This window comes from Drosophila albomicans, chromosome 2R (genome assembly GCF_009650485.2).
Source record: "Drosophila albomicans strain 15112-1751.03 chromosome 2R, ASM965048v2, whole genome shotgun sequence".
Classification (NCBI taxonomy): Eukaryota; Metazoa; Arthropoda; class Insecta; order Diptera; family Drosophilidae; genus Drosophila; species Drosophila albomicans.
In genome coordinates, this window is record NC_047631.2 from 3,197,308 (window position 1) to 3,210,195 (window position 12,888).

The following is a 12,888-nucleotide window of genomic DNA, read 5'->3' on the forward strand; positions in this document are numbered from 1 at the left end:
GCTTTAGCTGACAATTTGGTATATTTTTGCACCCTATGGTATATTTTGAATGTAGTTCTGTATCAATATATCTAAAATAGTCTTTGGTATATTTTTAGGTATATTCATTTGGTTTATTTTAAATTTAATAATGCAATATTTGGCTGTTATTCAAAATGGATAGCGAGCTCACTCGACTGTTGCTTACTTACTTGTTGAAAAAAGAAGACGAGTTTTTTAAAACACCGCTCGTAAATTTTAAAAATATTATTAAAAATCCATCTTAACTCTCAGAAAGGAAGTACGTATTTTATTAGTTGAATGAATTATCGTTCAATTTGTATTATTGCATTTAAATTTGGTGTAATACAAATGCCATTATGAAAGACTGCTTATTTATAAAAACCAATTCGAACCATACGAGTATGTAGTGGAATTATAATGGAAGTCTTCTTTGTGGAGTAAATTGGACTAGCAAATGAAAAACTTGTGCTTACAACTACAGAGCACGATAGTCACGCTCAAGGGTCACCGTTTCGTTGGGCAGTATGATCCTGCTCTTCCTTCTGCGGTTCCTGTGTGGTTAATGTTGTGCTGGATTCGTTTATTGGTTGCACCACCGCCGGAGCACTGGATCGTCGCACGGTGATAATTGTAGTATGTGCTGGCGATAAACTGACATCGGAGACACCTGAATTTAAAACGAACGTTTCGCTTAAATCAACAAAGGAATCTTCTTCTGGATTGGAAGTGTCACTGGAGCGCATAAGACTAGGACTGCTTATACTGAACTCTAACTGCAGCGGATCAATTGGCGTGAGATCGGTCGACTCTGGACTCCAGCTACTTCTTGGCGGCGGCTGCCGGGGCAGACTGTTGTGGCAGAGTGGATCTGCTGCCGCCGAGTGCTCCAGATGCAGCTGTTGGCCCCACAGCTCCGCTGCTCGAGCGCGGTTGTGAGCGGCTCGCTCCGGCACCGGAGACTGCTGTTGTCGCAGCTGTTGCTGGTGCTGCAGCTGACGTTGGGGATGTGGCATTTGCCGGCAACGTCGTCGGCGGCGAGGATCTCCTGTAATCCGACCCGCCTCTCTCTGTTGACTGATACTGTCCCTGCTGCTGAGTCTGCGGCTGTGTTGGGTCGGCAGGGGCTGAGGTTGCTTCTGGGGTCGCATCATATTGATATCCAGTCTGGGCATAATCGGCCCCGCTGTAGTCATAGGCCGCGTTGGCATCGTAGCCATACTGCTGGGCATCGTATGGCTGCTGTGCATATGCGCTAGGATCGTATGCACTGGCATCGTACTGCTGCTGATCGTAGGCACTATAGTCGGTGTTGTAGGCGGCCAGGTTGGCACTGCCGGCATTGGAGACGCTGGCATCGCTAAGTTGCTGCTGCTGTTGTTGTTGTGGTTGTTGTTGTGGTTGTTGTTGTTGTTTTTGGGGTTGCTGCATGGGTTGCTGCTCAGCGGCATTGCTGTAGCGTCGGTTGTGCTGAGCTTGCTGCTGCTGCTGCTCTGTTTGCTCACGCTCACGCTCCCGTTCACGTTTCTCTCGCTGCTCACGCAATTGTTGTAGCTCTCGATCTCGTTCCTCACGTTCACGTTCGCGTTGTCGTTCACGTTGCTGCTCCAGCTCCTGTTGCAGCTGCTGCTGTTGCTGCTGCTTTTCCCCCATGCCAAGGTTGTCTTTGAGATTTTCGTCATCGTTATCGTTGAGTCCATAACTGTGGCTGCTGTCGGGCAAGAGATTGGCGTTACCATTGCTGATGCTGCTCTTGCGCGTTGCTGCAGTTGATCCACCAGCTGAGTTGCCGTTGGTATTGCTGGCGACTCCGAGGATATCTGATGCTGATGCTGCTGGTGCTGCTGGTACTGGAGCAGTTGGTTCCGATGACGGCGTTGTGGCTTCGTAACCGTAGGAGCTGCTGGGCTTGTAGTCGTCGTCAGCGTTGTTGTGTAGTTGTGGGGTGCTTTGTATGGGTTCAATTGTTGTGCCATATGTGGACGGCTGGTAATCGTATGCGGCTGTAGTCACAAAAATTTTGATTAGTGTTGCAAGCCAATTCAATGCAAGAAAATGTATGAGTATATGTAAATGTATATGTATTTGTATTTGTATTTGTTTATGATTAACTGAGCTGTTGCTCCAGCGGTTCATCAGCTTCCGAGTCGTTTGAAATTGTTACTGGCGCTGTCACTGGCCCTGAGTAATGATTAGATGCAATTAGATGCATTGAATATTGTACTGTGACAGTGTATGTATGTGTTAGTGCTTCATGAGCTGTTGATATGGTCGAGGTTCAAGATTTACCTTTGCCTGTGCCTAAGCTAGTATAATCATGTGGTGTGGTATCTAATTTACTCATATGTTCTTCATTGGTCAACATTCGGTTAGATAAATACTCTAGATTCGATTGTAAAGCAGATATTTCCTCTCTGATGTAATAAATAGTTGAAGAAGATACACAAAGTAAAGACAACGGCAAAGAGCAGTAAAAATAGTGATAGAGAGAGAAAGAGGGAGAGATAGAGATAGAGAGAGAAAAAGAAAAGAAATATCCATCGATTAATAAAATTTAAGTTCGCAATTGTCAATTACCTGCAACATCTCTAAGTTGTGCATTATAGGTGAAAAAATGAGATCGTCATTTGCAGTTGCCTCCTCAGAACTGACCTCATTAACACTATTGCCATTGTTAAATATTTGAGTTTTGTATTTGGACCAAATTTGCCTAAGACGCGCCATTAACTGTTCATTTGTATCGCGTAATTGTAGCTTTTCTTCACTGGGAAAATCAACAACAAATCAGAAAATTTAAATAAAATAACATAACATAAATTAAAACATGAGGATTAACATAGAAAAGAAAGTATTCAGCATACTCGAATGCATTGCACTCTATATTAATTTTCAAAGAGCAATTAGCAATTGAGATGGAGATGTTTAATTTATAAGATTCTAACACCATGCTTATTGCATATTGAAGCATAGAATTTGTAAATATAAATATATAAAAATATATATATTTTATTCAGACAATGTTATAATTTCCATTTACAGTTATTTCTTTTTCTTTATTATCGAAATAAAAAACATAGGTTTTAATTTCTCTAACTAATAAATATATAATTTTGTCATCTCTGATTTTTTCAATACATTTTAAAAATTTTTAAAAGATTTCTTATATCTTCTTAATGATAGATATTAACAAAATCAGAGTTTCGTGATTTGCTCCTGGTCATCATCCCCGACAACCTCAAAATGCGCCAACGACTCATTTATTTCCGCTAATTCTGGGCTACTGTCGTTTACGAAAGTCTCATTTAGAGCATGTGCCACTTCATCCAGCTCTTTCACAAATGTTTCATTCAGTGCACAGGCTCTTGGCTTGGACTGTTTGGGCACCAGACGTACATTGACATCGACTTTGACCGGAGGACGAGGCTTCTTATTGCAGCCATCGCGTTGCAATAGTTGCTCAAAGTAATGTTTTGGCTTGATACTAGCACTCAATGCATTACTGCTGCGACCTTTGCATGGTCCTGATGTTGTGGCTGTTGCAGTTGTAGTTGCAGGTGCTGCTGTGTCAGCATCCACCGTCAACTGCGATGTTTGACATGGGGACTGACAAATATTGCCACTGCTGATGGTCTGATTTAAAACCAGATGCTGTTGCATGCAAGGCAACAGCTCCGTTTTGTAAGAATGACAGCAGGTTGTCGATGCATTTGCACCTGTTGCTGGTGCAGTGCGATATTGTTGGTGTTGCATTTGGTGTTTGTGATGCGTGTCTGTGGTGGGTACATGAACATGGCAATGCTTGCTCTTGCTGTGCGAGGATTGTGCACGCGTTGAATTTCCACTATGAACATTGCTGCTGCTGCTGCTGTTGATTTTGCTATTGCCACTACACAAAGCGATCATTTCACTGCTATTGCGGTGTTGCATTGCTGGCATCCCGTACATGTCGTCATGGTCGTGTTATTTCGCATGAAACTAGGACAAAAACATTTAGACTTGTTGGCCATCGCTGTGGCTGTTGTTGTTGCTGTTGCTGTTGGTGTTGCTGTTGCTGTTGCTCTTTCCTCCATTTTACTAATTGAGACGTTGTTAAACGCTTTATATTTCTTATAGCTAGAAAGCTTTGGCAGAGGCGGCATTTTAGCCAATTCCTGCGACAAACGCTCATTGCTTTTGATTATGTTTCTCAGAATCTCGTCACCATTATCAATTGCAACAGCATCAGTCTCAACGATAAGCCCAATATCATCCAGAGTATCCAACTTAAGTGGCAAAGTGTACGCGTTTGCGCTTCCGCTTGGCATTGTCGCTCTTAGTGGTGTCTCTTGCACTTGTTGTACCAGCGAGGGAGCGTTTATTGTTTTTGACGTTGTGGCTGCAGTTGTGGTTGCCGTTGCAGTTGTCGTCGCAGTTATTGTTGTATTCGAACAATCGCACGGTTCTAAATTCGTGAACGATATGAAAGTGCAGAGTAACACAGGCAGGCAGCACAAAAGAAGTTTGAAGAAGTACAGCGTGTTAATCCAGTATCAAGCTCTGGTTGAGATTATTTTGTTTGTGGAATCTCAAAAAAAATAAATAAAATTGCGCTGCATGTGGGCCAAATGTGTTTGTGTTGCAATGCACTTAACAGAATACTCTTGGCTATCAATTTCATATTGCGTTATGTTCTTTTCAATAAAAAAAGTTTTTTTTTTATTCTTCATCAGGTCAGAAAAATAAAAGACAGTTCGAATAAAAATCTCTGAATGTCATTCGATTGAAACCCCCTTAAGTTACTGAGGTCAACTGAAGTTTCGATAGAGAAATAATACAAAAGGGGTAATTAACGTACTTGTGCTTATATGTTGTATCCTCTAATTTGCCAGTTAACGTTTTGCATTCATTCGTCAGTTTATCCATGAGTTGCTTCTGAGATGTTATCATTTCTTCGAGTTCATTCACCGTTTCCGCTACAACAAGTAGACAGACAGACATTGTTTATGATTTATTAATAAATAGAAGTGTGAATAGAAAATATCATTACGAAAAGGACTAACTCATGGATAAACTATTGACGTTTCGAGCAAATCGAATTACGGATGAAATATTTTTGGATTTCATTTCTGGATATGTCAAAATTTTCATATCGATTCAAGGGACACTTTTCGAACATGCGCACAATATGGAACTCAATAGCTTAACCAGAGTTAATAATAGAAAGTGGAAGACAGAAGTGAGAAAAACTTTTTGTAATTAAAATGTGATTGCAAGTAGTGAAAGTAAAGTGATTCCGTGCAGACTTTATAAAATACTAAGCGATTTTTAATGTGTGATTTTTAAATAAAATTCAAGTCAATTAACAAATGCTGTTAGCTCATAACGTACCATGCTTATCCTGCATTTCGGAAATTCTCTTGTCCAAGTCCTTTTTGGTGGGTCGTATTTCATTCTTTAGCTCTCCATAAGCGAGCTGAAAATACGAAACACAAAACTCGATTATTAGTAGAGCCATTAGTGCTTATAATCATTTTCACTATTAAGAACCTCCTTCTCCAAATTTGCAATTTCATCGTTCAAGCGCAAAACCTCTCGCTTCGAATGCAATAGATCAGCATCGCCGCGATCCAAACGCTGGCGCAAGGAATTAATCTCCGCATTGAGACGAGCTGCCTCCGTTTTGGTCTCACGTGCTGCTCGATCCAACTGCAGACGCAACGAAGTAATCTCCTGTTCTAGCGATTGCTTCTCTGCATTGACCTGTGCCATGTCTGCCAGGAATGTGGTCCGGTTGCCGCGCAACTCCAGGTTCAGCTCCTCGATCTGAGAATTACGATTGGCCACATCGCGCTTTAGATCGGTTTCGTAGCGTTTCTGACGCTCCAGATCCATCTGCAGCTTTGCCACCTGCTCCCACTGGCTGCTCAGATCCCCGCCCAGCTGATCCACTTGGCTATTGTACCGTCGCTCAGCGCTTGCTCGTTCATCCGCCAATCGCCGGGCCATCTCGTGTTGCAGCTCCCGCACACGCTCGTGCTGTCTATCCAGTTCATCCCGAAGATGTCTAACCTCCAACTGACAGAATGAATTGGATTATTAATAAGTTATAATTTGAAGCCTAAAATACAAACTATAGTCTATAGTCCATATATGTAATATCTGTGCATGTATGTATATATGTATGTATATAGTATGTATGTATATACATATATATAAAATTGCTTACTACGACAAACTGACTGAACTATTAAAATATCATATGTAACAAGTAAAAAAGCTAAAGTCGAGTGTGCTCGACTGTGAGATACCCGCTACCCGTTTTGAATAAAAGCAAAAGAAAGCGGTAATATTCTAATTTCTTAAAAACTTCTACATTTTTTTCCCAACCAAATTTTTAGGGATCATAAATACTATAGTCTGTACCAAATTTCACAACTCTAGCTTTAAAAAAAAGGTTTCTTATTTAATTTGACAAGTGCTGTCGAAAAAAATTACACTCGGCTTAACACGGACTCTTTTAGCTCGAACTCGGTCTTACACGGTTACAAATTTGCTCCCAACCCCCTTTTAACACGCTAAAAACCTCGTTCTTACACGATTTTTTGATAAGGAGCCTCCAATAGAGGAAACATGTTGAAATAAACTGTCTTATACTATAAATGCCACCAAATGCATTTCAAATTTAATATGAATAGAAACATATGATCTTCTTACTTTTTAACATTTTTAAATGAAGCAACTTTTTTAATTGAATACCAACTTTTAATTTTGAAAATATGAATGTTATTCATTTATTAAAAGCATATGCAGAATAAGTTTTGCTTAATTTTGATCAAATGTATGAAACTTTAACAAAAACAGACCAAATTTGAACAATAAAATAATTTTTTTGCTGCCAATTTTTAATTTTGCGAACGTAGCCCTTTATTTTGTACTGAATCCATGTTTCGCTTAACACGATTTCGCTTAACACGAAGATTTCTAGGAACGTAACCCCCGTGTTAAGCGAGGGCCAAGTGTATATCTCTATTTTTTATAATCTCTAAGATCTTGGTGTTCATACGGAAAGACTGACATGACTATATCGTCTCGGCTGTTGACGCTGATCAAGAATATATATGTATACTTTATTAGGTCGGAGATGACTCCTTCTGCCTGTTACATATATTTCTTGCATTCACAATGTAATAATACCATATGGATACCGGTTATAAAAATAATACATGCATAAAAGTACGAGTATAGTTAAATAAAGTCCATTTATGTGAAACACATATACTAGCTTATGTCAGATTGACATTTTAGTTTGTTTCAATGTGTTTTCTTACCTCCGCTTGAGAGCGTTCCATTTGCACGAGATCGCTTATGTAGCGCTTGGAGCTGGCACTGTTGTGATGCTGCGATTTAGCATCGTCGAGCATCCTTTGCAGCTGACGCACAGACTCCTCAAGAGTCGATTTGTCCTGTTGCAGTAACTCCAGCTGCTTTCGATGAGTGTCACAGTTGACACTTCCCAATGTGGCAACAGCGCTGAGCGGATCCGTGTGAGCTATCTTTCTTTTAAGCTCATCATTTTCGGTTTTAACGCGCTTCAAATCTATGTTAGCCTGCATTAATTCGGCTTCCAATTCACTAATGCGAGCTTCATAGACAATGTTGGGAGCACTGGCGTAACGTGGAGGTTGTACTTTCAAAGTAGCCTTTCGCGGGGTGCTGGGAGTCTTGCGACCGGCATAAATCAAGTGCTCATCGCTATCCGAAGACGGACTGGTAGTGGTAATCGGTACTTGTTGAGCTAATGGTTTTGCTGTGCCACTGCCAAGAGCCGCTAACTCGCTACGCGCATTTTCTGTTAAGTTTTCATTCTCATTAATGACATCCTTGACCTTACCGAGTAAATTGGTCAACTCGTTGCGACAGTACTTGGACTCCTTCTCCAATTGCTCTATGTAATCCTCTTGTTTCTCAATAAAATTAAAGATTTCGACTGGAGCTTGAACGCTGTCGGTGGGCATTGTGGTCACTGGCACGTTGCTTGGAAAGGTAGAGGGAGCACTAGCTAGGTTCTCCTTCGAAGCGGAGAGATAGCCCGCAGTGTAGCTCTTCTTCGGACGATAAGTGCTCATCCGCGACTTCTGGCTGGGTGACAGATACTTCGAAATGTCCGAGAAGACGGGACGTTCAATAACCTATGAGAATAAATGTGCACTTTCAGTAAATACGAGTAGTTTATTTTTGTTAAATATTTCATATACCGATAAATTATCCGAGAAGTTATCGCCTGAATCCTCATTGAAATTGCGCAGGTAGGAGGCACTGCCAACAACTTTGGGCGTAGCTACATACGAGTTATCCGCCAGCATTACCTTCAGGCGACCCACAGCCTCATTATACGCATAATTGGTATAATCCATGGTCTTGGACTTCTTACTAATGCCCTTCGAGGACTTCATCGAGAAGTTCCTAAAATTGTGAATAGAAATACGCGAAAGATCAGCACTTTACTAGCATTGAAGATCACATCCTAAACAATTGGTATTCAATAAATGCTCAGTAAAAAAATGTATCTAGTGTGCGAGTTGACCAAAAAATTAAACTGAGGCTGGCTTTTCATTTTGGGGTGACAAATGCCGGACTACACTAGCGTGGGCTTCGTCGGTTGTCTAGACAACAAGCTGGCCAAAATACAAATGTTTAACCCTGTTAGCATTCGAGGACTCCTACGTGTACCCACACATACATAATTATATGACCAAGGGTATATGCGTCATGGTACGATTCTCTCGCATATTTTTATACTCGCTACCCATAGGGTAGAAGAGAAATGTACGTAACAGGCACAAAGAGATATCTCCGACCCCATAAAGTATATATATTCTTGATCAGCTTCAACACCTGAGACGATATAGCCATGTCCGTCTGTCCGTCCGTCTGTATGACACCTAGAACTCAGAGACTATATGATATAGACATATATCTTTTTTTATAGCATTTGTTATGTTTGCACGCAGATCAAGCTTTTTTCAAATTTTTGCCACGCCCACTTCCGCCCCCGCAAATCAAAAAAATCGAATAACAAGCGTCATTTCAAAGCAAGAGTTGCGAATTTTGGTATATACTATAATTATTATAGTAGTTATGATTCCTGAAAATTTGAAAATTTGCGATCAGATAAAAATTGTGGAAGTTATTAAAAAATACTTTTGTATGGGCAAAAACGCCTACTTACTAGGGCTCTTAGTTGCTTTGGCCGACAATCTGGTACATTGTGCTGTCTATTGTATATTTTGAATGGTGTGCTGTATCGATATACCAAACATGCCATTTGGTATATTTTTAGTATTTTTCAATATTTTCGGTATATTTTGAAAATAATACCGCAATATTTTGCCTTTATTAAAAATGGGTAGCGGGTATCTCACAGTCGAGCACACTCGACTGTAACTTTCTTACTTGTTTTTATTCAAAATGGGTTGCGTGTTTCTCAGTCGAGTGTGCTCGACTGTAGCGTTCTTACTTGTTTGTACCCTGTTTGTTCGATGAACAGTATTTAAAAATTGTATGTAAGTCGAAACACTGACAAATTTCGGTCAGTATTAATGTCTATATAATCTTGCAACATTTAAGAAACAGAAACGTTTTGGAGCACACTCTCGATTTTATTTTCAGGGCTGGATACAAGAACATCGTAGTGAGCTATCCTGGCAATAAAATATTTGATTTCTCTTTTATTTTGATCGACGTCGTTAGGGTTGGTAAATTGATCAGTTACTAAAACCGAACTAGTCCAAAATTTAAAACCTGTAAGAAAGTTTCTACCCGTTTTCATTATTCTAAAAATATACCAGGTTAATATATTACAAAATTAATAAAATATACCGAGGCCTATTTTTTGAATACATATATAGAGTATTATAGTCAAAATAGCTAGCGATATCAACTAAGGCACTTTTTTAGTTGCCGATGTTTTCAATACGAAAGTATTTTTTAAACAACAAGTTTTATCTGATCGAAACCAAATTTTCAGGAATCTAAGGACAGTAGTTATTATTTTAATAATCGTAACTCTAGATTCAAAATTACGCTTGCTCAACAAAACTTGATCTGCTTGCTTATGGGGTCGCAGATATCTCTTTCTACCATTTATAGTTATAATACCATTCTTTCTACTCTATCAATAGCGGCTATAAAAATAAAAGAAAACAATTTACATGAGCATGCAAATTTAAAACAAATGAGAGACTAGGAATCGTTTAAAACATTCGTGTATGTGTGATTATTTAATGAAGTCTTAGGCAGCACATCCGAGGTTACAAAAATAATTACCGTTAAAATATAATTTTAATCTTAAACATTTTCTTACGATTTAAACGATTAAATTGATATTTTTATTCAAAACACATTTCAATTAAACTTATGTGTAATCAATATAAAATATAAAACATTTATAATACAACATAAATAAATCAAGTACAATTTTTCGTTCGTTTTTAGTATCCAAACGAACCCCTGAGATGATGAGTAGTACCATTATTTGATAAAGAATTATTTATTTTACCTGGACCGACGTTTAACTCGGCCAGCTGCACTGCTGACGCTGCAGATACTCTCCCTATCGGAGTACCCTGATCCGCGGTTTTGCGTCAGAGTTTGCAAATTGCCAGTTGTCAGTAGCGATGTCAAATTAGCGTTGCCAACACTCTGCGGTTTGGACTGTGAATGAGCGCGAGTACTTTTCAAGTTGTACAAAGGGGCGCCGTACTTGAACAAATTTTCAGTTTTCATTTTACAAGTGGCAACGGGGCCAACATAGAAATACAAACAAAACAACTAGGTCTCAAAAAGGAAAAAAGGCAGAAACAAATGCAGTCTTCAAAACTTTACTGCGTTTTTCTTTTGCAAATTTGACTGTTTCACTGCTTGACTTGCATGCAACGTCAAATGAAGGAAAGTACTTGCGGAATGCACTTCCTTCCGCTTTGCGATTATGCTTTAATTGTTTCTTTGAGTAAGCCACAGGATGCGGTTAGGACGCGGCCGCGACAGGAGGAAAGCGCCACAAAACGGCGAAGCGACTGGAAGACAAGACGTTGAAACGCGTTGAAGTTTAACTAAAACGGCCGCGTTCAGAAGTCAAAGCTTTTATAGACTCGGGTTTTCAACAAAAATTCTCGACATATAGCGGCTAACAACCAAGGGGAGTGGCTGGTTTAAGGCCCTATGTAAGTGTATATATATATATGTTTGTACATTTGTAGCTTAGTGTGCTTTTAATGTGTTTGGTGCCACGACGTGCCCTGCCAGAAATTCCATAGGATAATGTTTACAGTTTTGTTGTAAACGATTTGCATTGACAGTGGTACAACCAAGAGGGGTCGCAGTGCCACACATAAACGGAATCATTGCCTGGGGCACCGCTGGGCAACAATTTCGCGGTTCGACTGTTTGATCGATAGCTTAAAACGACGTTTGTCGCCACCAATGTATTGAAAGTATGAACAATATTGGGTTATGTCTTATTGCCAGCCACAAAACTCTACACCGGTTGTTCAACTCAAATCTGAAATGAGGCCAAACACGTTTTATTCATTGCCAGAAAACCTAAATATAACACGATGAACTGTCCTGCGTGTTTCAGACTTTGTTTATAAATGCACAAGAGTTGCTATTGACAGTTACAATGAGAACTGTCTATTTTATGTTGCATAATTAGTATATTGACAGCCTTGCAAGGGAATCCATTCGTAAACATTCACAAATTAGTATATATAATTTACTTGTAGACTGCTCAAAAAAGCTGGAGAATTCGACGTGTAGAAATAAACTTTTGCGCATAACAAGGTCAATTAGAATATATCTAAACTTCAGACAGCAACCTATTAACTAAACCATGACTTCAATTAATATTCATAATGGTGAAAACCGAAAATTGCTCTTATTTTAAAATTAAAAGGTCTAGAAGGATAGGTCACAATTTGTTCACAACTTTTAAGCTTTACTAGATGAAATTTTTCCTATAGCTCAATGCATTTTTACTAAAATAAATGAACTGCTTCGCCAAGCCTGAGCAATGTCAAATGAACCAATTAAAGATAAAAATTGCGTAAAGAATTATTTACATGTAGTTACACCTAATTCAGAGCATACCTACTAATTTCAAATACAATTTTAAAGTTTTGGCAAAAGTAGGAAAAAGATGTTCACATCCAAATGAAGCATTATCCCAAAATGAATAAAAATATTAAATTAAAAATATTACTCAATTTTAATAGCTCTGCTCCCTTATCTAACGGATATAACATAGGAAACCCTTTTTATACCCGCTACCCGCTAGAAGGGTATTATAACTTTGTGCCGGCAGTAAATGTATGTAACAGGTAGAAGAAGGAGGCATCTCCGACCCTATAAAGTATATATATTCTTGATAAGACCCCTAGAAGTAGGCGTTTTTGCCAATACAAAAGTATTTCTTTAATACATTCCACAATTTTTATCTGATTGCAATTAAATTCTCAGGACTCAAAAAACTATATTATTGTATACACCAAAATTATCTATCTTTAAAATTAGGCTTGTTATTTGATTTTTATCGATTTGTGGCGGAGGGCATTTTAAAAATTGTAAACAAACTTGATCAGTGTGCAAACATTTGTAAGTACTGCTAACGAAATATATATATTTATCTCTAATAGTCTCTCAGATCTAGGTGCTCAATCAGAGGTATACATATATATTTTATGGGATCGGAGATGCCTCGATTTGCCTATTACATACATACTTACATTTTCTGCAGGCACAACAATACACTTCAACTGTGTGGGTTGCAGGTAAATATTAAACTTGACCTGCATGAAAAAAAGCAAGTGCTGTCAATAAAATTATAATACCTTGATACCCTATGGGTAGCGG

The 12,888-nt window shown here is 39.0% G+C and overlaps 1 protein-coding gene and 1 pseudogene across 5 annotated transcripts; both read right to left on the reverse strand.

Annotated features, from left to right (window-relative positions):
- Window positions 1-736: 736 nt before the first annotated feature.
- LOC117575830 (centrosomal protein of 290 kDa-like) lies at window positions 737-12,838 on the reverse strand. Of its 5 annotated transcripts, XR_007955277.1 has the most exons (9): window positions 10,538-12,838; window positions 8,235-8,442; window positions 7,308-8,168; window positions 5,527-6,054; window positions 5,368-5,452; window positions 4,835-4,952; window positions 2,578-2,764; window positions 2,290-2,414; window positions 1,904-2,003 (listed from the first exon to the last, which is right to left on the reverse strand). XR_007955277.1 is itself a non-coding variant. In XM_034260234.2 (8 exons), the coding sequence occupies exons 1-8, from the start codon at window positions 10,762-10,764 to the stop codon at window positions 823-825; spliced, it is 3,333 nt and encodes a 1,110-aa protein (XP_034116125.1). In that variant the 5' UTR covers window positions 10,765-12,838; the 3' UTR covers window positions 737-822. The 5 variants fall into 5 exon arrangements, 4 of the variants coding, with proteins under 4 accessions (XP_034116125.1, XP_051862676.1, XP_051862678.1 ...); XM_034260234.2 differs by lacking the exon at window positions 2,578-2,764 and having other exon boundaries at window positions 737-2,003; XM_052006717.1 differs by lacking the exons at window positions 1,904-2,003; window positions 2,578-2,764 and adding an exon at window positions 2,064-2,181.
- Window positions 3,067-4,758, reverse strand: LOC117575831 (uncharacterized; annotated as a pseudogene).
- Window positions 12,839-12,888: the final 50 nt, after the last annotated feature.